Below are 24,976 nucleotides of genomic sequence, written 5' to 3' on the forward strand. Positions count from 1 at the left end.
TACACAGGACACAATTCGAGTGCAATTACTTTTTGTTATTAGCATTGAATAACAAAAAGAATCCGTGTCAAAGCGATGCTCAGTAATAAACAGTAATTCTACCGCAACGAACCATGTCCTATGTAATTCAGCTAAAGTTATTAAAAGTCATTGATAAAAATTATCAGACATCCGTATGAAGATGTGACTGTTTTAAAATAAAGTGTCATAACGTTACAAGGGCATTATAATGTAAGAACGTTATAGGGAATAAGAAATATATATTATAATGTAAGAAACAATACACACCAGCCATTCGTATTCCCACCCAATTTCAAGTCAGAACTAACCGAAGGGCAATACCGAATTTCCTGGACCAATAAAGTCATAATAGATCTACGCTTTATGAAATGATATTCGAGTAGATTTGTATTTTTACTAGCTCTACCATTTTCAAGTATGCACTGGATTAAACTGTTTAATTGACATTTGAACTGAAAATACACATGGCATATTTCTGTGTAATACAGTCGAAGATGCCGCTCAATAATAAACAGTAATTGCATTCCACAGAATTGTGTATATGCACTGGTTGTTAACGATAATAAACTCAATTGATTTGACACTTTTTTTATTTTGAATGGTAATCAGTGGCGGCGCCAGGGGGGGGGGGGGGCACTGATGGTAGTGCATGTACATTATATACGATCAAGTCTGTATGGGTAATAAGTCCATGAGAACCACACAACCAATTAAAAAAAAAACTCGGAAGATAACCTCACGGACAAGACATCACATACATAACACACTGACATTGTAAGTAATAAAAATCACGTGATATGATCTGCAGGCCCGGAATACGTGTCTATTGTGTTGTAGAGGCCAGACAACTAACTGTAGATTATGTCAGTGATATTGGGTGTAATTTCTCAAAGGATTTTTTTTTTGGGGGGGGGGGTGGATGGCCGAATGGTTAGAACGTGCGCGCTTTATCATAAGGCCCATCATTGAGTCAACTGGCGTGGTTTCCAATCCCCAGTTCTACGTGACAAGGAGTAGGGTCGCCTGTCCAACCTCGTCGGTTTTCTCCGGGTCCTCCGGTTTCCTCCCACTGCTAAAGACACCTACGCGCAAGCGAATTATTGAAATAAAATTAAACCATGTTAGTCCCGAAATGACCTAGTTTCTGTCGAGTGGACGTTGAACCTACAAGATTTTTTCTAACCAAAATAATTCAGTCCGATAGTCGGCAAAGCCACTTCCAAATAAATAAGGCAGGCAATGGAAATGCTAATTTTATTCTTATATTTCTCAAATATATCTTATTAATTATTTCCGGTAAAGATGCATTATGCAAGAGTTTGATAAAGCGCTGGCCGTTCTTGCTATAATAGTTCCAAAATAGATCATTCACAATCAATATATTGAAAATTTCATTTAAATTACTTTATTTTGAGCGAAGTTATCATTGTTTGAAGTTTTGGCAAGATGTGGTATATACTGTTTGTTATCGTATCAACGTTACTTGTTAATCGAGACTCGGCCTCGCTTCTCCATTTTTAAATGAAATCATGAAATGGCGATCGTATTTCAATCCGTTTACATCTCCGCCATCCGATGTTGTAGAGAGTTGAGTGTAGGCTTGTCATGTGAATAAATGTCTAAATGATAATTTATATGACATTTGAAGCCAAAATAAAAACCTGCAATAGGCAGATTTAGCCTCTACATAATGGATCATTAATCATATCGTTTTTGTATTAAAGGGCCAATCCCGATAATATTTTGGAGAATAAAACTGCTTAATTTTTAAAAATTATGTTCATAGATATAAATAAGATAACCTTGGTTCGTTGACTGACGTTTCTAAAACAACCAAGTAAACATTTGATGGACATAACTTTTGGACCAGTATACGTTTTGGTAAGATTCCATTTTACAGTGCTTGGTTACTTTGGTTACTATTAAGTCTGCATGGGCCCCGGTGGCTCGGTGGATGTTCGATCCGGTGTGTGCCGAGAAAGTTTCTCGGTATTTTCCAGCATAATTTCCCCTTGTCAGTGGTACAGAACGGAGTGTCTAGTCGTTCCGATGAGACGAAAACCCGAGGTCCTGAGTACATGGTGTTGTGCATGTAAAAGCACCGGTGGCAGTAGGTCGTAGAGATTCCAGCCCAGTTATTGTTGAAGGATTGCTTTGGAATTAGAAATCTATATAATATCTTTAATTTGTGGAGGATTTTTGATATTTGTTGTTTTATATAGTTATTTAATGGATAGTTTCTTGAGGACGTTTCTGCTGCCTTTTTAATTCCTCTAATGTAAAACTGGGTTCTTCACAACAGTGTAATAAACCCAAATTTTTGTATTCATGAATACAATCAGATCAGTATTTTAAAGAATATCTATTTTATTTTCCAATTTTCAAAGTTCATAGACAATTTCCCGATATGTCGATTAGAATGAAACGAATTGCGCTACCTTCTATAAATAATGTATTGTGACAAAAAGCACAGTTGCATTCATCAATGAGATATCAGCCAAGATTCTCAGATAAGTTTAAAGGAGATATAAAGTCGCTAATATTTGGGACCTAGAAATTGACACAAATGGGTCGCAACGCATATAATAATGTAATATGAATGTATATAAATTGATTTACATTCAATCGTTTCTATTTTTACTGTAATTTCTAATCAGTTAGGTTCGGCGACACACGCCAGTATTCTCAATCGAATTTCAATCTCTAGCTTCTGGTTAATCCAGTCTACGCCGATAGTATATATTGGGCATGCTGTCCAGATAAGAATATAGCGTCACCGTTTGACATGACTTGTGGAATATGCCTAGCCTCGTTTTTCGAGTGCCTTATTACAAATAGCGCTGAAACGCATTATGGTACACGATTCGTGTACCGATTGTAAAATGTTTATTTTGTCTTAAATATTGGATATCAGAGGGCCATCTTTTCCCGGTAAGATCACAACATCAATGTTGATTTAAACCGACAAATAAATCGTGTTTTCAATGTCGAAGCTATTTTGGATGATATTGAGTTAGAGACTTTAAAGTGGCTGTCTTCAACATCGTTTCCGAGGCAATTTCGTGTAGCTCAAGCTAAGAGTAAATAATCATAAAAGATGATATCTTCACCAAAATTAGCCCAGTCGGAGCAGAACAGTAGAACGTTAAACCATCATTTTATTTCATTTCCCAACCAACTGTTTACGCATTTTCTTTAGCTTAAGCCTAGAGTAGGTAATTTTATAAAAGAGAGAGAAATGGGGTTTAACGTCCACTCGACACAAACTAGGTCATTTCGGGACTAACATATGGTTTAATTTTATTTCAATAATTCGCTTGCGTGTGGGGGTCTTTAGCAGTGGGAGGAAACCGGAGGACCCGGAGAAAACCCACGAGGTTGGACAGGCGACCCTTCTCCTTGTCACGTACAACCGGGGATTCGAAACCACACCAGTCGACTTAATGACAGACTTTATGATACAGCGCGCGCACGCTAACTATTCAGCCATCCAACCCCCCTTATTTTATAAGGGTGTCGGCACCAATTCCTTGCGCATTTTCTGTATTTTAAGCTAAGAGAAAGTAATTATAGAAGAATGTATCTTTACCACCAATTCCTTGCGCATTTTAAGTAACTTAAGCTTAGTAATTATAGCCGGGGATAACGGGGATGAAAATACCACTTCCATTTCAGTTCATCGAATGTAAAACTGAATTCATTGCACAATCTACTTACCTGCGACCTACTCATTGATTAGCTTTAAAGGCGTGGACAAATTTATCTTTTTGTGAAATATGTTGTGAAATGTGAAACTATACTATAGAAATAGTCACATATCTTAACATCTTAACATGGGCTTAAAGAAAGTGATGAAGACATTATTATTAAACAGGTTCAATCACGGTCGTTCTTTATCGATTATTCTCCAGCGAATTATTGAAATAAAATTGAACCATGATGTTAGTCCCGAAATGACCTAGTTTGTGTCGAGTGGACGTTAAACCACATCTCTCTCTCTCTCTCTCTCTCTCTCTCTCTCTCTCTCTCTCTCTCTCTCTTATCGATTATTCTGATTATTCCTGGTATGTTCGTTGTAAGTTAAACAATGGAAATTATTCCTTATAGAATTTACGGAAATTAATTCCTTCGGATGCTTAAAATTCATTTTTAACACAGTTAACATTTCGATATTTAATTTAATTACATAAGAAATCATGTGTGCTTTTATTGTTTGTTCAAGGTGCAACGCTTGTTGTGTTTCATTTTGCGAAATTTCATGTACACGAAATCTCCTATATTTCATGTCTATAAACAGTTGTCTTTGTATCAAATCACGAAAAATAACTCCGCAGCTAACATGTGTTTTTCATCAATTTCAAATTTCCCGTCATCGCGTTCTCCAATACACCTGTTCATTGACATGGGTTTGTTAATCCCTCCCCTAGAGGCGTGGCTTAATCCTTAACAGCTGCGTGTGATTGGCTAACAGGATGAAAGGAACTTAGTAGCATTTGCTGATTGGCTAGATCGGACATGAATGATATGGTTAAATAGAATAGTTAATAAAGAGGTGGTATTTATAACTAACAAGTTATACATGGTTTAGTGTTGTGGATATCCTTCTACAGAGTCACATGTTTTCCTACTATTGATACATGTTGAGCCCGTATAAAATCAGGTCATATAACGAACGCAGTCACCTTGTGAAACGTCTAGGATATATAGGATAACTGTTTAACCCTGACAAGATGCCTCGCGCTTTCTTAATCAAGAAACGCGATAAAAGTGAGTCGGAAACGCAAATCTTCAATCCAAGATCGGATAATCCTCCGGCAGCAGCGGATGTGGAAGAAGATGAAGAAACTATTAATGTTACCGATACTGATGACACGCCGATGGAAGTTACGGAATCTAACTTAAAATCAAATGAGGCAACTTTATCTCCTAAAGTTTTGGTGGAAGAGATGCCGAAACCTGTGGTGACCCCGGTGCCACGCTTGTCACCCATACAACAGAAGAGAGATATGTATTTGACAGGTATGTAAAATGTTCTATAGTGCCTTGGTCTACAACAAACAACTATTTTGAAGATTTGGATCTCAGAATCGCTTTAATTTATTAGACCGGTGTTAAATAGTTTCGGAATTATCGCAGTTGGTAATTTGACAAATGCAAAATGTTTTTCGTGATTGCTGATGGCCATTTGCTGTGTGAATTACTAATGATTAATTCTAGATACCATTTGTGAATTTTAGATAACAATTCTAGATACCAACTTATTTATTCTACAAACTCATTCATGTATTCTACACACTAATTATGTATTCTAGATATCAATTTATTTATTCTAGACACCCAATTATGTATTCTAGATATCAGTTACTGGATTCTAGATAACAAATCATGTATTTTAGGCCCCAAATTATATGCCCCAATGTATGTATTCTAGACTCCACGTTATTTATTCTAGACATCGGTTTTTGATCCTAGATATCAATTAATCAATTAATGTATTCTAGATATCAGTGTATGTATTCTAGATGTAAACTATAACTATGTATATATAGGTATTACCTGTGTTGTCACTAACAAATTTCATTCAAAGTATAATTTATGTAGGATATTTATGTATTATTATGGAGTCCTTTATAAAATCAAATTATAATAAATGATAAATATGAAATTATAATTTTCTAAAAATTTTAAATACCTTTCTTAAATTTATTATTTATCGTACTACATACTTGTATAAACAGAAAAGCGCGCGATATTATTATTTTTCTCACGAATTTAATCTGTCGTCAACTAAAATCTACTGTCATACTGTTAGTAATTGTTTAAGGTTCTCCCTATTGAATCCATCCCCATCGTTATGAAGAACGGTGTCTTTGTTGCCCCTCAAATGATAGGATTAATGAAAACACACAAGAACAACAATCAATTTCATGGGTCCTCATCTTCTATGCTATTTAGAATGACCTTTGTCCAGCTAATAGTCTTAGTATTCAGTGGTCAGTATTCTTGTTTCAATTACAAATGTTCACCTGTCTTCGGTCACGTGCCAAATGTTTCTCAAAAACCACCTGTCAGCTTCATGAGGGCTTTTTGTATAATTTTTGACCCTGGCACGCGACCCAACAAAGTTCAAATTCTAACCCCCTCAAAGAATAATTAGATACGCGCCACTTGTTGAAAACCCTTTCATCGGGAGATTTTTTCTTCTCTCTGGCGCGTGTGAAAATGACAAATAAATTTAAAGGTATTCAGTATACTGGAATCTATCACATGTCGTTTCAATATTTTTTTCTAAAAAGTCATTGTTGTAACAAAGTAAACCTGAGACTTCGTACATTTTTTTGATAATTATTTAACATATAAAATTAACCACGAATTTATCAAAATATATAGAGGATATTTGTCGTTTTAGAGTGAATAACATATTTTATTTCATCGAGAAAATATAAACGTTTTCTTGCTTAGAGATGAAATAAAATATGTTATTCACGACAAAACGACAAATGTTCTATTTATTTTATGATTTTACAATCATTTTAGGTAAAAACAACTAGCCAGTGGAATAACACTTTTATTTCACTGATAAAACGCAGTATTCCACTACTGATCATAAAATAAGTTTTTTTATTAGTTCGATAATACTACCTATCTTCTAAACCTGATATTGCCCAGATACCGAATATTGAAAAAGATATCCTATTTTATAATGTTCTAGGTTTCATATTACAATTCTCTTTTTTAACTAATGAAATACCAGAAATGTTAAAACGGTTGGAAGCTTCAAGGAATTGTTAAATTGGATTTCATATTTTATGTTTTTTTCATTTTAAAAATCTTTTTTCGTTAATATCTAATAACTAATAAAACACGCGGAATGTCAAAACATGTGAAATTATTGAGGAATGCTAAAAAAAAAATTCTTACAAAATATTACTTGAAGTGAGCATTTCCACACATAAAAATCTAAAAATAATACGCAATGTGTAATGTACACGCTTTATTAATTTACTAATTATTATGCACGTGCGTGGAATCGATTTGGAATTAATTGCAAGTGCTTAGAAGTCTCAAAGGGAATTGATGAAATAACATAAAATTAATTGGGCATATAATAACTAAAACCAACAAGTGCCGTGATTAAATAGATCTTTAATATGTGAACGTAATGATTAATTAACCATCAAATTAATCAAAGATTTCTGCTCCTAAAAAATACCTTTTAATATAAATATCAGACCTGTTGCTATAATTATTTTTTTTCTATGTTACAGGTCGATCGATGGAAGGAATAATAAAACAGACTATAGTAAAACCCATACCAGAGCGACCAATGATTCCGGTGTCACTTCATCTCCCGCCAACACCAGATTGTCACAGAAGACTCTCACCGCATTCACCTGCTGATCTAGATCGCAGAACCGGAAGTCTGAGTCCTGTCGATAGTCCCAGTTGTAGTCCACCAGAGCCTGCTCGATTCCACGATCCATTCCCATGGCAACCTCCACTTATCTCTAATTTACACAGTCACCCATTTTTACCGTTCCGCTTCTTCAGTGGATTCCCATCACCCCCATTGCCAAGAAACCTCAACGATTCAACGCTGGGATTTAGGCCATATGCAGAAGTCTCGTCAGCTTTCAAAGGACCACAACTCTTGCCACCGCCAACGTATCTTCCGGCGGGAATGCGTTATCCAATGAACTTTCCCCAGTCTCCTAATGACACTCGAAAACTTTTCGACGATAGACGAATGGACTTAGATTTCAGTGTTAAAATGGCTAAAGCACCATTTGATAACGTTTTGAACTATTCGGTGGTGACAGAACGCCCCGTTCCGGAATTAGAACTCACGGAGAAAAAGAAAAGTAAAGAAAACGAACCTATTCGATATCAGTGCGATTCTTGTAAAAAGAGCTACTCGACGTTTAGCGGTTTATCTAAACACAAACAATTTCATTGTGCCTCGCAGATTAAGAAAGAATTCAACTGTAAATACTGTGATAAGACGTACGTGTCTCTGGGAGCTTTAAAAATGCACATAAGAACTCACACATTACCCTGTAAGTGTAAATTATGCGGTAAAGCTTTTTCTCGACCTTGGTTATTACAAGGTCATATCAGGACTCATACTGGCGAGAAGCCATTTTCTTGTCAACATTGTGGTCGTGCTTTTGCTGACCGCTCCAATCTAAGAGCACATCTTCAGACCCATTCAGATGTTAAGAAATACAGTTGTCGAAGCTGCAGCAAAACCTTTTCCAGAATGTCGTTATTATTGAAACATGAAGATGGTTGTTGTGGCACAGTTGTTCATTAAAACTTTAAACGTGATCAAAACATTATTGTGAAGAACATAAACTAGACATGACTACAATTAAATATATCAAATTTAAATTTGAAATCGAAGGACACAACTTATATATTTATTTAGGTGTTAGTTTTTGTAAGGTGCCATTTTAAAAGAAACAGTCAAATTGTTATTTATTTTTATTTCCCAATTTTTATTTATTTTTATGTGTGTTCTTGTCAAATCAGTATTCAACATTTCTGTCTCTTGTCCATTTAATAAATGTTATTTGTGATATTATACTTATGATTTGAGTAACGTTTAGCTTTTTCTATACCGTTACTCATTTTAAAACGAATTTAGTCAATACTTTAATTCGTACCATTGGAACTTACATTGCTCTGCTATTACAGAGACTGTTTCAATTTGTTATTATGAATTATACTTCTAATCTGAGTAACGTTTAGTCCTTTCTATACCGTTACTCATTTTAGACTACTTCAATTTGTTATTATGAATTATACTTCTAATCTGAGTAACGTTTAGCCTTTTCTATACCGTTACTCATTTTAACGAATTTAGTTCCCTGCCCCCCCCCCCATTTATTTGTGCCATTGGAACTTACATGTCTCTACTATTACAGAGACTGTTTGAATTTGTTTTTATGAATTATACTTATAGTCTGAGTAACGTTTACTTTTATATATACCGTTACTCATTTTAAAATGAATTTAGTCGCCCCCACCCCCCCATTAATTCGTGCCATTGGAACAACCATTTCTCTACTATTACAGAGACTGTTTCAATTTGATATTGTGAATTATACTTCTAATCTGAGTATTTCTATACCGTTACTCATTTTAACGAATTTAGTCCCCCACCCTCTCCCATTAATTTGTGCCATTGGAACATAGATACTATCACAGAGACTGTTTCAAATTGTTGTTATGAAAACTTCCCCTTTTTGCTTTATACATATATTGAAACTATTTCATTTGTTATTAAATCAATATTTTGTTGAATCAGTGATGAATACTCTAAATATTTATTATGTATATTAAAGACTTACATTAGACCGTTGCAGTCAATATATTCTTTGATTAATTGTGTTTTCAATTTAACACCCCGGTAGTTTATTTTAACATGTTTTATTGACGGAGTGGGCCACCTTGCGATTATATTATGATTTGCTTTAAATTTAATCATTGTGGGACCCCTTTCCACCTGTCGAATAAACTGATACGCTCTATTACAGATGAGTGTTTGAGCGCGCGCCCAGCTCACCTAAACATAATAGAAACACGAGACATCTTTGGCGCGTGGCAATGATGTGAGCGGAGAGCGTGACATGGCCTCCTTCTTACGGCAGGTGCAAAGACAACTTGTCGTCTGCGAGATAGAAAGGACCTGCAAGTCGACAGGTGATAAAATGGCGCGAAAGGTTGATATTATTCTATCATTCTTTAATAGATTAGAACAATTATACTGACCTGAGTGAGGATATAGCCCCAAGTGATTTCTTTGACGTCTTCCCGCCACCCTCCTGTCTGTTGGCAAACGAAAAAAAAGCGGGAATTTCTTTGACGTCTGACTTGTGCACGCCCCTTCGTGACGCAATTGACCCCCGGTTACCTCTAGATTTAGACCCAATATCTCGCATCGTTCAACTCGTCTGCTTTATTAATTATTCCAGTTAATAATCATCTAAGGAAATCAACATTTCAAAGAGAGGCGACATGGATTTGCATCCTAGTTTACAAAATTTAATGATGCGGGACCAGTTATTAATATTGCCATATTAAATATGACCCCCCACCCCTAAATGATCACCAGACCAAAATGATTACCCCAAACAAATGACACCCCGTTTTTGTTGTTGTTGTTGTTAGTTAGTTGTATTTTACGTCCGCTTCCACCGAGGTGATATCGCAGGTGATATCCAGTTTAAATATGACCGACCTGCCATTCAACAGAAACAACAACCACTGATGGATTAACTGCAAATTATCCTTTCTGCTAATGCTTCGTCTAAATAAAATTTATAACCCGACTCTAGCCCTGGGTTTCCTCTGGTCGAATTACAAGATAAGTCAGCAAGTGTTTTCATTGATAAAGTGAAAAACAAAATAGCAACGAGTCACAACTATAATTTATATTTAGTGCTTAAAACCGAACACTCGTTCTTTATTTAAGCGAATTTGGGATATTAGTAAGAAAAGGATCCGTTGTCCTATTCACGAAGTCTTAAATTAAACTTTTTAAAGAATGTAGATTTTCCATTGGGCGAGAGCTTCAATTTATTTTACCCCCCCCCCCCCCCGGACAAAATCTACCAAAACCAAATCACACTATTTTGGACCCATTGGCAAAACAAAAAAAAATGTTTACCTGGATAATATAAAATGGTGGGAAGAAGGAAAAAAATCTATCAACCCAATGATAATTTTAGATTAATTGTTTATTTGTTTATGAATATAGCCCCTGGAATCACACCAATCAGATGTAACATTGACCTTTGTCGCACACCAGCATGAAATAAAATGGGGTTTGAAGTCCTATTGTTCGTCACCAACTTGGCTATTGAAGACGGGCATAAAATGTGCTATGAGGGGCATTTTACCTGGACAGTGGCACTACGGCCTACTCTTACTTCGAATTCCAACTGTTAAGCTTTCTTTTACGTGTACGCCAATGTGTACATGGGATCTCAGTTTTTCCTCCCACCGAACCTGTCCCTCTCCACGCCCCCCGTCCTGCACCACTGACAAGGAGAAACCACGCAAGAAAATCTCTATGAACACCGGGATCGAACACGGGATCTCTAAGTTAGCGAGCCAACGTCTTGCTCACTGGGTCACCGCGGCTCATCGCACTCCGAGCAGGGTAAGCTATTTATTTCTGGAACATTTAATGCTCCATTATTTTTGTTTTTTTGTTTTTGTCCCTTTTTGTCATTTACACCATTTGTGCCGAGATTATCCTTTCAAAATACACAGTCAAACCCTGTCTTGACAGCTCTCGTACATGAGGCAGTAAATACTTACTCTTTCCACAACGATGGGAAGGTCGCATAGCATATGTTTCACTGAACGCCATTTCCTTAAAGTATCTGACCGATATTTGAAAGAGTTTGAATCCCTTGCAAACTTTGGGAGTTGAGTGGCCGAATGGTTATCACAAGATCTGTCATTGAGTCAAGTGGCGTTGTTTCGATTCCTCGCTTGTACGGAACAAGGAGTAGGGTCGCATGTCCAAACTCATGGGTTTTCTCCGGGTCCTCCGTTTCCTACCACTGCTAAAGACACCTACACACAAGCGAACTACTGAAATCAAATTGAACCTTATGTTAGTCCCGAAATGACCTACCCGTCCCCCTCTCTCTGTCTCTCTCTCTCTCTCTCTCTCCCCCTCTCTCTCTCTCTCTTGCAGACTACAACCTTGTGAAAGTTGAAAAGGTTCAGTATTTAGAAATATCTGATGAATTGAAAATCTTGTCACATTTAGTTTCCTCTACAGATAATATAAATAAGCCAGTGTTGGGTGTAATAGTGTGATGGGGTCTTTTAAATTCAAATCGGGATTAAACGTGAAAAGGTACATATTGTCCGAAAAATGCAAGTACGTGTCGGTGACTTGATTTAGTAAAATGAAATGAAATGGTGTTTAACGTCCTACTGTTCTGCACCGACTGGGCTAATGAAGACGGGCATACACCATACAGTGTGCTATGAGCGAAAATTTTGCCCGGACAGCGGTGCTACGGATTATTCTTATGCAAGAGTTCTTTTGTCTGTACGCCAAAGTGTACACCTGGCCTCGGTTTTTCTTTCCATCCGAACGACTAGACACTGCATCACTGACGTGCGGAAACCGCAGCCAAAACTGTCAGCAAACTGTAGCACCATGGATCGTCTGTCAGACGCGGAGAGCGGACAACACCTAAAACCGGTCGCCACATCCGGCGTATAACCCATAAATCGTTTCTTACTACATATTTTGGAACTGCCCTTGATCGTCTAGTATTGTTTCTGGTCGCATATGTAATTCCTTAACTGGTTAGAACGTATCTTTAGATGTCTTTCTGACATCCCACATTAATGACAGCTTCATGTTGTGATTGAATATACTGCATGTTAAATGATATCATCAACAGGAACAACAAATACCACATTTCGGTTCTACCTTTTATATTAAGCACTGCTACATATTGATTACATAGTTACAAGCATTATAATAAATATAATAAAATCATTCTCTCTAAATCGCTCCCATGCAGACTCAACGAGTCGGCTGATGGAAATTCCTACATCTCCTCCTTACAAGAAATACATGGCTGTCTGACCTACCGCCCAAATCCAGTTTCTTGTGTATCCTAGATTTCCGCTACTAATTATTCAATTGGTAATTAATTATAATGATTGGTCACTCATGCCAAATATGAAATGGTAACTTTCCTATCACGTGCTTTTTGGCAAAGTATCTATCCTTGAACTTAGACCAGCTTTCCTGTTATTCTCACAATATTTCATAATTTGCGTTTTAAATAAACTCAAACCATAACTAATATACTGACAATGGAAAATACAAATAAAACATATATTTATTTATCAAATTATAAATCAGATCCTCTGGTGCACTTATATTCGTCTAATACAATTTCGCATAAATTATCAAATAATATTACAAAACGTGATACCTCCTGGTTAGCGAGCCAGTGTCTGACTCACTGAAGCACCGCGGCTCCCGGGTACTGTTTATTAGGCTGAGTATGTGTGACCTTCTCTTACACATTTGATAACAAGGAAGTTAATATTGGTTACTTTTTTTTATTGCATATCATCAGCAATACAGGATTTGTTTGTTGACACGGACAATTTTTTTTATAGGCTCTAATGTTATCTGGCGACCAAGTGACTTGTTAAGAGTTCACCTGTCTTATTTATTTACGATACTCGAGTAAAAAAAAAACAGGGACAAAATTCTTTTTCTTAACCCAGCTGCATGAGATGGAGTAGATCAGATTTATAAGGGGGTAAGAGGGTGTCTCTTAATACCCCTCTATATTCTATTAATATATACGCTATATGTTGGAGTTGCACCTGTTTTTCATTGTCAACACACATTGATCAGTTTGTTGTGTGACGGTCCCACTTGTTTCATGAAATGAATTGTCCGATTCACACGGCCGACAATGAACACAGCGGGTGGAATGAGAAACCTGTTATGATTACTGTGAATGGCCGTTCATATTTGAGACGATCAGGTCGGTTACCCAGCGAAATGTACTTAGTGTAGCTCCTAATCGAATAGCTCTCTTTCCGCCGTCTAATTGACCGTACACCCACTATTTGGGTCAGTTTTTACATGTCAACATACCGGATTTTTTTTGTGTTCTTTTTTTTTCTGAAATCGATCGAGGAACAGGAACAGGACAGGCCTATTTTATTTTTGTGGACCAGCAACTGGGCCCCAAGCGTTACTCATCTTGTTCATCTTCAACTTTAGCAACCCTCTTCGATAAAAACCCTAACGCTTCACCCAATTTGAAGGCGATCGACATGCTTGGTCCTTAGACAATTCCGCATAGATTAACAGATTTCGATTTTTGATATGACTTCAGAATTCAAAGATGGCGGCCATGACGTCATCTTCGATTCCTAGTCCATATAGTTCTGTCGTATTTGTTTATAAATGCTTTTTATTCACCGAAATGGATTGAGGAACAGACTAGACCTATATTATTTTTCTTTTACCGCTTGCTAGCTATATTCTTCACACAATACTTGAAAATACAAACATTTGTATTGAAAAAACAACCCCTCCACCCCAGCTCTCAAATGTCGACAAAGTGTTAACCAGACTGAGAATAAAACATATAACAAGACACTCTTTGTCTGCTTGTTCGAAGAGTTATGATTATTGACATTAAGATTTTGAGATCACCTGTGAGAACTATATTTGAAGAATGAATTTTTTATCATATAAACCACTAATCGATTTAATAGGGTATAATGCATTTATTATATATTGTGTACCGTACGTAATAAATAATACTGATAACGGGGTTTAATTTGCCGCCTACTTTTACAATTCATTTAAATTTACAACTAGTCAACCAGCGTAAAAAATTAAATAATATGAAATGGGGCTTAAAATCCTACTGTTCTGCTCCGACATGGCTACTGAAGACACACCAAGACCATGCTGTGTGTTACGAGGGAAATTTGATAAGGACAGCGGCACTATGGGCTACTGTTATTTCGAATTTCAACTGTCAAGGGTTCTTTTAAGTGCACGCCAACGTGTACACGGGATGTCAGTTTTACGTACCATCCGAACGACTATAAGTCCTCTCTGCACAACCGACAAGTGGGAACCAGGCTGTAAAATCAAGATGAACTTTCTCGGCCAACGCTGAGTTCGAACAATCACATAAAATAGCATTTATATGTTTGAAATTGGTGCACTTGGCATTGACTATGACGCTCGATTCCTTTTACCCTAAATAGTATAAAGTGCTAATTAGTTTTTTTTTACACCAATTTGTCTGCGATATCACCTCGGTGGAAGCGGACGTAAAATACAACTAACAACATTTTACACCAATTTATATGTATCTATGTTTTCTAAAGTATTAATTAGACATTAATTAACTGATCCAGGCCTTAATCACCTCTCGATGGCATCAGATTTCTCCGATATTAAATAGATTAGAATGGTTCAGCGATACTTTGATTTAATCAAATATGGAGGACCGAGACTTAGCTTCGATCATCCAGTACGGTGGTTGAAATTATTGCACACGTCTGTCAAACCTTCAAAGGCTAATATCTTCGCTTGCAATAGAGTAATTTTCAAATTATTCATTTTACATTATCTACTTTCGAACTATTATAGCAAGAATGGCTAGTTCTTTATCTAAATCTTACATAATGTATATTTAATAATTGTTTGGAATTTGTTTACCCTATATATTAACTGCTGAGTAGTATTTTTTACACCAATTTATATGTATCTTTGGGGTTTTTTTTTATTCCATTGATGTCCATTAGATGTTTACCCTATAATATATAGTAACTGCTGAGTAGTATTTTTTACACCAATTTATATGTATCTTTGTTGTTTTTTTTATTCCATTGATGTCCATTAGATAATTTATAATTTTTTTTTATGTTAATTTTTTTATTTATTTAATAATTGTTTGGTATTTGCGTAAGCCAACTTACTGTGCCAGCTAACAAACCGATGAACATTTCACAGTATGCTACATGAGATTTTAACACCAGGGCCCTTATTCACGAAAACTTAAACTAAGTTACAGCCGAAATTTTAAGAAATACTGCAACTTCATTGGATATATGCAAATTGATTTTACTGGTCAGCCAATCGAATTGCAGTATTTCTTAAAATTTCGATTGTATCTTAATTTAAGTTTTCGTGAATAAGGGACCAAGAAATGAAACGTCAAAATCTTGTAATACAATTTGATAATTTATACGAAATTGTATTAGACGAATATAAATGAACGAAAGGACATGAGTTATAATTTGATAAATACATATGTTTTATTTCTATTCTCCATTGTCAGTATATTAGTTATAGTATGAGTTTATTTAAAACGCAAATTAATTTGTTTATGAAATATTGTGAGAATAACAGGAAAGGGGTCTAAGTTTAAGGATAGATTATTTGTCTAAAAACATGTGATTGGAAAGTTACCATTTCATATTTGGCATGAGTGACCAATCATTATAATTAATTACGTAATATTTGGCTAATTGAATAATTAGTAGCGGAAATCTAGATATACAAGGAACGATTTGGGCGCTATGTCAGACCAGCCATGCAGTAATTGTAGGGAGAAAATGTAGGAATTTCCATCAGCAAGTCTTCATGGGAGCTAGTTAGAGAGAATAACTTTATTCTGATGCTTATAACTATGTATCTTACGTATTGGAGCTTAATATAAAACTGTAAATAAGAAACTCTGGTATTTGTTGATGATTTAAGATGCAGTATATTCAATCACAACGTGAAGCTGTCATTAACGTGGGATGTCAGAATGAGATTTAAAGTTACGTTCTAACCAGTTAAGGAATTAGATATGCGACCAGACACAATACTAGACGATCAAGGACTGTTCCAAAATGTGTAGTAAGAAACGATTCATGGGTTATATGCCGGATGTGGCGACCGATTTTAGGTGTTGTCCGCCCTCCACGTCTGATAAACGACCCCATGGTGCTACAAATTGTACTATTTGCGTAAGTGAAGGGTGTTTAGCCCGACCCATATTGCCACAACAAGAATAGACGATGATAAAATAAAATATAGACAATGATATAATTAAAATATAGACAATGATATAATTAAAATATGGACAATAATATAATTAAATTAAATAAAATATAGACAATGATAAAATATAGAAAGTTTTAAAATATAGACAATGATATAAAATAACCTATAAATAACTGACACATGCCTTGGTCATGTGTGCATTTTGACATTGTGTTATAGTAAACTGCCCCCCCCCCCTAAAAAAAAATCGCTTTCGCGTTCCTCTGTTAGCATAAACAGTCCTTAAGCGGACAATGATATGAAATGGGGTTTAACGCCCTACTATTCTGCACCAACCGGGAAAATATAAACAGGTATAATATGGTTTTGCCAGGATAGCGGCGTCTCCGCCTACTTCAATCTTCAACTGTCAAAGTTTTTTTTTTACGTGCACGCCAATGTATACACGGGTGAACCACGGTCTTTTGTGCCATCGCGTGACAAGTGAAATCCAGGATTCAAACTCGGGATATTCTATTCGAAAGTCCAATGCATTGAGAATGTATTACTTGCACGGGGTTTAAATAAAGATCAAGTCATGGGAACTTTAATCTTTTATTGAGCTCAGTGAATAAGACACTGGCTCGCCGACAAGGAGGTCCCGGGTCCGCCCCCGGTGTTGGCCGAGAAAGTGGTTTCCCTTGTAAGTGGTGCCGAACTTGTCAAGGAACAGTGTCAAGTATTTCGTATGGAACGTAAAACGTGGTCCCTTGTACACATCAACAGAACCACTGACCGTGTTGCGACTTTCGGCGCAAAATCATCGTTCGTACTGAAAGCGGCATTACGCGTAGAAATTCGCAGATAAAACTGGCGATTGACTATTTGACCATGCATGTCCTTTGACCGCACACCCTGGTGGACTAATGAAAATCCTTCGCGCGAACTATCCCAAAAATCCACTCTGAATGCAATCTACGCGGTGTTCCGCACGTTAGCGGTCGTATACACATTCAGTCAACGCCAGACATATCGTTGAAAGATATAAACATCCCGAAAACCAATTAGATTTGGTCAAATTAATACTATTTAGGTATTACAAACTGTAAAGTGAAATCAAACTGTTAATCATGTATTATCAATTTATCAGTTTTAACCTTTAGAATAATTTTATGATTATGTGTGGTACGTATGGTGGTCCTCCTACACGTGGGGCGATCATTTGGTAAACTAAAATGTGAGCTAGGATGGTCCTTACTTGCTCGCTAATCAGGGTTTTCGAGGATCGATTCCGTTGTTAACCGAGACAAATCCCCGGATGGTTTCTCCTTGTCAGTGGTGCAGGGCGGAGGGCATGGCAACGAACAGTGTCTAGTCGTTCGGGTAGTCACGTGTACACCAGTGTTTAACGCCGTTGTCCAGACTAAAATTCCCTCATAGCACACTGTACATGGCGTTTGTCCGTCTTCATTGACCCAGATGTTGAAGAAAAGTGTTAGGTTTACAAATATACAATGAAATGAATATTTTGCAACACTGTAAACATGACAACGCCACCTAAAATCCTTCATGGGCCTATGTCTAACCAAAATAAATCACATCCATGCCAGGTGTGTTTAGAAGGCAGAGAGGGTGGGGTGGTCTACCATTGATATTTTGATTTTGTTTTCTTAATTAAATGATAAATAATCAATTTGAGTATATTTTAGTCTTGATTAAACATACATTATGCAAGAGCTAAATCTGCCTATTACAGGTCTTTCTTTAGGCCTGAAATGTTATATAAACTATTAATTAGACATTTATGAACAAAACAAGACCATAATCAATTCTCGATGGCATCGGATACTCGAGATTTTAACTAGATTAGAACGGTTCGCCATTTAAAAATTTAATTTAAAAATGGGAAAGTGAGGCTAAATCTCGAATATACCAGTGCTCTGGTTACCACGAAGGACACATCTTGTCAAAACTACAAACAGTGATAACTTGGGTCAGAATAAAGTAATTTAAATGAAATTTTATATATTTTCATTTTGCATTATCTATTTTCTAACTATTATAGTAAGAATGGTCAGCTCTTTATCTTAATCTTAACTAATGTATCTTTAATGAGTGAGAGTTATTAATCGAGACTCGTGTGGAGACTACTACTTCTTTGGACTTGGGATAGTTGTTTCTATATCTACTCCCATTTCTTGGGGGGGGGGGGCGAATGGTTAGCACATGCGTGCTGTATTACAAGTTTTGTCATTGAGTCAACAGGCGTGGTTTCAATTTCCCATTTGTACGTGACAAGGAGTAGGGTCGCATGTTCAACCTCATGGGTTTTCTCTGGGTCCACCGGTTTCCTCCCACTGCTAAAGACACCTACTCGCAAGCGATTTATTGAAACGGGATTGAACCATTATGTTAGTCCCGAAATGACTTAGTTTTTGTCGAGTGGACGTTAAACCTATTGAGTCAACTGGCGTGGGTTGTACGTGACAACGAGTATAGGGTCACCTGTCCAACCTCCGGTTTCCTCCCACTGCTGAAGACCCCTACGGGCAAGCGAATTATTGAAATAAAATTGAACCATGTTAGTCCCGAAATGACCTAGTTTGTGTCGAGTGGACGTTAAACCCTATTCCTCCCGCTTCTCTCTCTCTCTCTCTCTCTCTCTCTCTCTCTCATCCCACTTCAATGCACAAGCCACCATAGTATACAAGCCATAACTCATATTATCACCTGCAGTTTAAACACCTTTAACTACTGTATATTGTATAACTAGGTGTGGCCAAACGTCGCTCTTAACCTCCCGTTTCTCTTCCCCGCTAATTCTCACCTGTTTTCGACACAGTTAGGACTAAACAAATACACCCTGACACCGAGGCCAACATCGTTGAAAACCGATTTTCACTTATCATGTAACTCGACACGTAGATCGTGCATTCACTCTACTGGAAAAAGGACACAACATTTTAACGCGGGTTTGTTTGCCTTTTGGCAAAGGCTCGCGCGTTAGATGTGAGAGGAACGAGTGTTGGTTGGCCCCTCCGTCACAAGCTTTTAACATATTTAACATTTTGCAGGATTTCTCGGATCCCTACAGATTTGCCTACAATGGGTAAATAATGGAGTAACAAATAAACCTTCACGTTTCGGTATTGACTAAACGCATTTCAACAAACGAAACAGGTAGCAAGATCGTGGGGCGTACAATGGTTGGGACAGCAGCGGTGAAAGATGAGAGAAGAATTGGCCCGAGATGAGAATTTACTTAATGTATTGAACAAACGTGATTCTTTTGTAAAATCCAAGGAAGCATAGAGAGAGTTTTTTTGTCAATAGAATCACCACTCCCCATGTTCTTCTGATATTTAACGTAAGCTTTAATTTTTAACTTATTGTCAAATCTGGCGTGTTCTTGTAATACTGGTATAGAACATGTTTTGTCTGATTTAACTCGTCATGGCGGATTTGTTCGCAACAGGTAAATAAATAAGTTCATTCATGGAATTTACAAAAAAGAAATATGCAAAGGTTGACACAGTCTGATACAGGTCTATATTTCGTTGCGTCTTTGCTTTTTATTTTTTTTTTGTTTTTTTTTTAATTCTTTCGGTGACATCAATCTACATGAAGTTTAGTAAAGACAAGTAAAACAAAATTTTGACTATAAAAATGAAACGAAAAACGGCCTCTGTTTTAATACACATGTAGTAGTATAGAACATGTTACTGTCTGATTGAACCGGTCACGGGTGATTTGTTCTCAACGGATATAAATAAGGCAGTATGCGATCAGGAAAATGTTGACCGGAGAGCGGTGCTTCAAACGACTCTTCAACGAATTCCAACGGCCAAGGGTTCATTACGAGCACGCCAACGGGTATAACTCTGTTTTTCGTCTGTATCAAATCAGTATTATATCACCGTTATAATTTTAAAAAAAAACATTACAAAATATCAAATTATAACAAAATACGCCAGTTCATCACGGCAATCATACGCACATCATTTTGCTATTCATCAAAATGTCGATCTCCATCATTTATCAAATATTCACATAATAAAGCCGTGAGACGCTACCCCTAATCCCCCTTTCATTTGTTTTAGGTATACTATATATAAACGCTTCAAGCAACGATACATTATCCAGAGTCTGAATTAGATTGCTAAATTTGTGTCAAGCATTTTTCTGAAGCAACCATGGCTTCAGTTATAAAAAAATTGTATATGTTACGCCAAAGTCATAAACTCTCTTTATGAAGTTTCTAAAAATACCACTTGTGTCGTAGTTAATGTGCACGTAATTGAGTCTTTACATGTCAGGTTGAAAAAAAATCTGTGCACAAGAAAAACTAATATTCATTTAAAACCGGCATTTATCAAATAATGTATATTTCATAGTTGATATAGTGACGTCAAAGCACAACAATAGATTTCAATAGCGCCTTTCTTTAGCTTCAGTGTTTTCCCATTGTGTCCCAATTCTTTGCCTTAGTTTTCATTTGAACAAGTTTCTTAATTTGGTATGAAAATTCTGCAATATGCTAGCAATCCATTTTAATAAATGTTTGTTATTGAAACGCATTGTCACATGAAGGAATCAATACAAAGCAGTGCCGATTTCAACTTGTCGCGGATTTGTGTAAACAGCGAGAACACATGATCATCTAAAATCTTTCACACGTGGGTCCCAAAGAGAATAAATCCCTGCAACAGGTTTTACTATTTATATCGATCTCGTCAACCTCCTTTCAAATCTACTCAACATATAAATCAATCAGGTATCGATCGCCATTTACCTGTCATAAATTTGTCCTACAATTGAATATATTGTATTAAAATAGCTATTATTATGAGGATTCTTAACAACTTCGTATAACAAGTATCTATATAGAGCACGACACAGTCTGCTGTCAATTTCAATAAGTGACGTGTAGACACCTGTCAATAACGAAGATTTGATCTACCGTATATATATTCTCATATATGGATCTTATGTTTTAAATTGTAACCACACGCAATTCCCTCTAGCCCCACATTAACTTTCTTTATGTTAGCTATCTACATTTTATGTTGTATGTGGTTTGGTCCAGAATCAAATCCGGGTGTTATTTAACTTTGCCAGGTTGTGGTCGATTCCGGTCACAATGGTCTAGAACAGCCCAGTGGTTTCCAGCAAACATTGTCAAGTTGCGGTCAAAGACGGTGGATTCTGGTCACAAACGTGTAGAACAACCCAGTGGTTTAGATCAAACTTCGTCAAGTTGCGGTCATATAGACCGCTGATTCCGGTAACAAGGGAACTGTCGGCAAAAGGGCAAAACGAGAACGCAGGGTGAAAATTAAACCAATGAAAAGCGAATCTGATTAAAATACAGATCTATATTTCGTTTCGTTTTTTATACTTTCGATGGCCTACACTACATGAAGATCTGACCAGTTGTTTTGGGGGGTCGCGTCAGAGGTCATACGAGCGGATTTTGACCTATTTGATTAACCAATCAGCATTGATGTTTCTAGTGGATTACCCGCAGTTCCATGCAGCTCATGTCAAAAGCTCGCCGTAACAAACCGTTTCATTGGCTAATCCGTCACATCATCCGAACACGTCAATGATAACAACTCTTCCAGATCCTAGTGTAGTAAAGGCAAGTAAAACGAAATTTTGAACTATAAAAAAATGAAACGAAATAGGATCTGTGTTTTAATCAGATACATTTCTTTTAGAAAGAGTGTTGTTTTTTTTCGACCGAATCATCAGCCACATTGACTTTCCTGGATTTTATAGAAAATAAAACCTCAATTTTTGTAAAACGAAATTTTGAACTATAAAAAACGAAACGAAATAGGATCTGTGTTTTAATCAGATACATTTCTTTTAGAATGAGTGTTCTTATATTTTTCGACCGAATCATCAGTCACATTGACTTTCCTGGATTTTATAGAAAATAAAACCTCCATTTTTTTTATTGCATATTCTGCTTGTATTTATATTCTGCATATAAATTGCATTACTTTCTTGTGTTAATTTTCAGTTTATATACTTTTGGTCAAAGCTCCTGGTCGTTATTTGCATTTTTAGGGCAATTTCTAATTTTCACGGCTTAACCTTTACTAAAATGTACTCAGGTTGATTACTTAACATCTTATCAAGAAATCAAGATCAAAATATCAACAGCGGATAATCTTCCATCTCGGATTCAATCGGATTAAAAAGAGGCCCATCAAACTACTTTAGCGAAGATTACAGCTGGCACTAACTTGTTTTGACAATAACCCGTTTACATATCGTCTAAAGGAGATTTTAATTCGCTATACTAAAGGAAGCTGGACCATTTTTTGGGCCAATATTCCTTTGCACGATATTGTTGTATTGTTAATCCTTTAGACTAATGCGCACTGTTTACTTTCTAGCGATATAACGAAGTTCTAGAGAATGTTTTTCTTTTGGTTTATGGTAAATTTCATGTATAAGACTGGATGATGATGATGATGGTGATGATGATCGAATTAACATTTTTTGAAAATGGCGGACATATAGCTCAACGAAGCGAGTGAAATTTTCGCATAGTCTCGCTCATCATTACTAAAATCATTATAAACAGCATAGTCTCGATTGTCCACTGTTTTGATTTAATTATCATTGGTCGTTAAGCGGAATATAGGAATCTAATCCAGCCAACATCGAAGGCTGAACTGAACCATTCTAATCTATTTAATATCGGAGAAATCTGATGCCATTGAGAGTTTATTATGGTCTGGATAAGTTAATTAATGTCTAATTGATAATTTAGATAACATTTCAGGCCTAAAGAAAGACTTGTAATAAGCAGATTTTGCTCTTGCATAATGCATGTTTAATGGACGATTTAAAAAAAAAATTATAGTGCTTATTGGAGTTTAGATATTTTTGTATCTTTTCATAAGGTAAAACATTAAAATAATTCATATACATGTACAATATTAAAATAGTTGCCATTTTATATACAATACATATTTATCTCAAAAGTTGTTAATCGCATGGATGGTCATAAATCAAGTGTAATAGTTCCGTTTGATTCTATTTTTATAAACATGGAAGGTAATATGAATTCATTAAGTTTTTATTGATGGTTTTATAACAATGCTTAATGTGACGCAAAATGTCTACATGTTATACGGGTCAGTCGATACATTAAAACCATTCGCCAAGTTATTAAAAACAGGATTACACGCTTTTATCAGCTGCATATGTCATCATTAGTTGTCTCATTCCTTTCCTGAGATTAACTTTAGTAAATATATGATTTAATTGTGATCATCTGCAACCCATTAGGACAACCCATTCATTCTATGAGAGGGGGATCACGTGGCTAAGTGGGTAAGACGCTGGCTCGCTAGCCTGGAGGTCGGGTGTTCGATCCCTGCGTAATTGGCCGAGAAAATTCATTCAGATTTTCCGGCGTGGTTTCCCCTTGTCAGTGGAGGGCCTGACAAGGACAGCTGTCTAGTCGTTCGGATGGGACGAAAAACCGAGGTCCCGTGTACACATTGGCGTGCACGTAAAAGATCCCTTGGCAGTTGGAATTCGTAATAAGAGTAGGCCGTAGCGCCGCTGCCCGGGCAAAATTTCGCTCATAGCACACTGTATGGCGTATGCCCGTCTTCATTAGCCCAGGTTAGGAGCAGAACAGTAGGGCGTTAAACCCCATTTCATTTCATTTCATTCTATGAGATAAGCGTGTGCTTTCAATTGTGGTCATCTTTCATCCAAAGGGAAAAAAAATCGCAGCCAGAAAAATCCCAATTAAATGCTATTTTATTATTTTAAATATCTGTTTTATGCCAATAATAAGAGTCTGTCTGTGTGTTGTATGTTTGTCAATAATGTTGATCAAGTTCACTACATCTTCAAGTTAAGCCTATCCATTGCTTGGAAACTGTACACGTTATGGAAAATCATTTAATAACTAATGTTTTGAATGCTGGTTTGCAGGGTTGTGCCGAGTACTCGTTAGCGTGCACGTAAAACTTGATGACAGTTTGAATGCAAAATTCACTCAAAGCACACTGCACGGCGTACCATTTTAGTCAGAGTGCTAATTTCCATGCAAGGTTCTGGTAACTTGATTCGAATGAGTGTGAAGAAAATCCAAATGCAAACATAATATTTGTGTACATAACAATGATTATACTCACTTCTGCATTTATTACATATTGCATTCGATTGATTCCAGACGTCCAATGATAATTGTTATTTATACCACTGAATAGGTGGCACTCCGAATGATGACTGAAAGAAGATTTCAGACACGTCTCTTAAGATGAGTTTAGTAAAATACTTGAAAAAGTAGATCAGGGTGCATTTGTTTACCATTTTAATAGCTTTGCATGATTTAAATCATTTACGAACATAAAG

At 36.4% G+C, this 24,976-nt stretch overlaps 1 protein-coding gene across 1 annotated transcript; it reads left to right on the plus strand.

Moving 5' to 3' along the window:
* The first annotated feature begins 4,444 nt into the window (after positions 1–4,444).
* Positions 4,445–9,393, plus strand: LOC126814322 (zinc finger protein SNAI2). The gene is made up of 2 exons (XM_050539412.2): positions 4,445–5,040; positions 7,290–9,393. Exons 1-2 carry the CDS (start codon positions 4,752–4,754, stop codon positions 8,333–8,335), a joined length of 1,335 nt encoding a protein of 444 aa, XP_050395369.2. The 5' UTR covers positions 4,445–4,751; the 3' UTR covers positions 8,336–9,393.
* Positions 9,394–24,976: the final 15,583 nt, after the last annotated feature.

This window comes from Patella vulgata, chromosome 3 (assembly GCF_932274485.2).
Source record: "Patella vulgata chromosome 3, xgPatVulg1.2, whole genome shotgun sequence".
NCBI lineage: Eukaryota > Metazoa > Mollusca > Gastropoda > Patellidae > Patella > Patella vulgata.

Excerpts from the sequence above, each read along its gene's own strand:
- LOC126814322 (XM_050539412.2), top strand. The coding sequence starts at position 4,752 with ATGCCTCGCGCTTTCTTAATCAAGAAACGCGATAAAAGTGAGTCGGAA. Across the intron at positions 5,041-7,289 it reads GAGAGATATGTATTTGACAG|GTCGATCGATGGAAGGAATA; the intron begins GTATGTAAAATG and ends TCTATGTTACAG.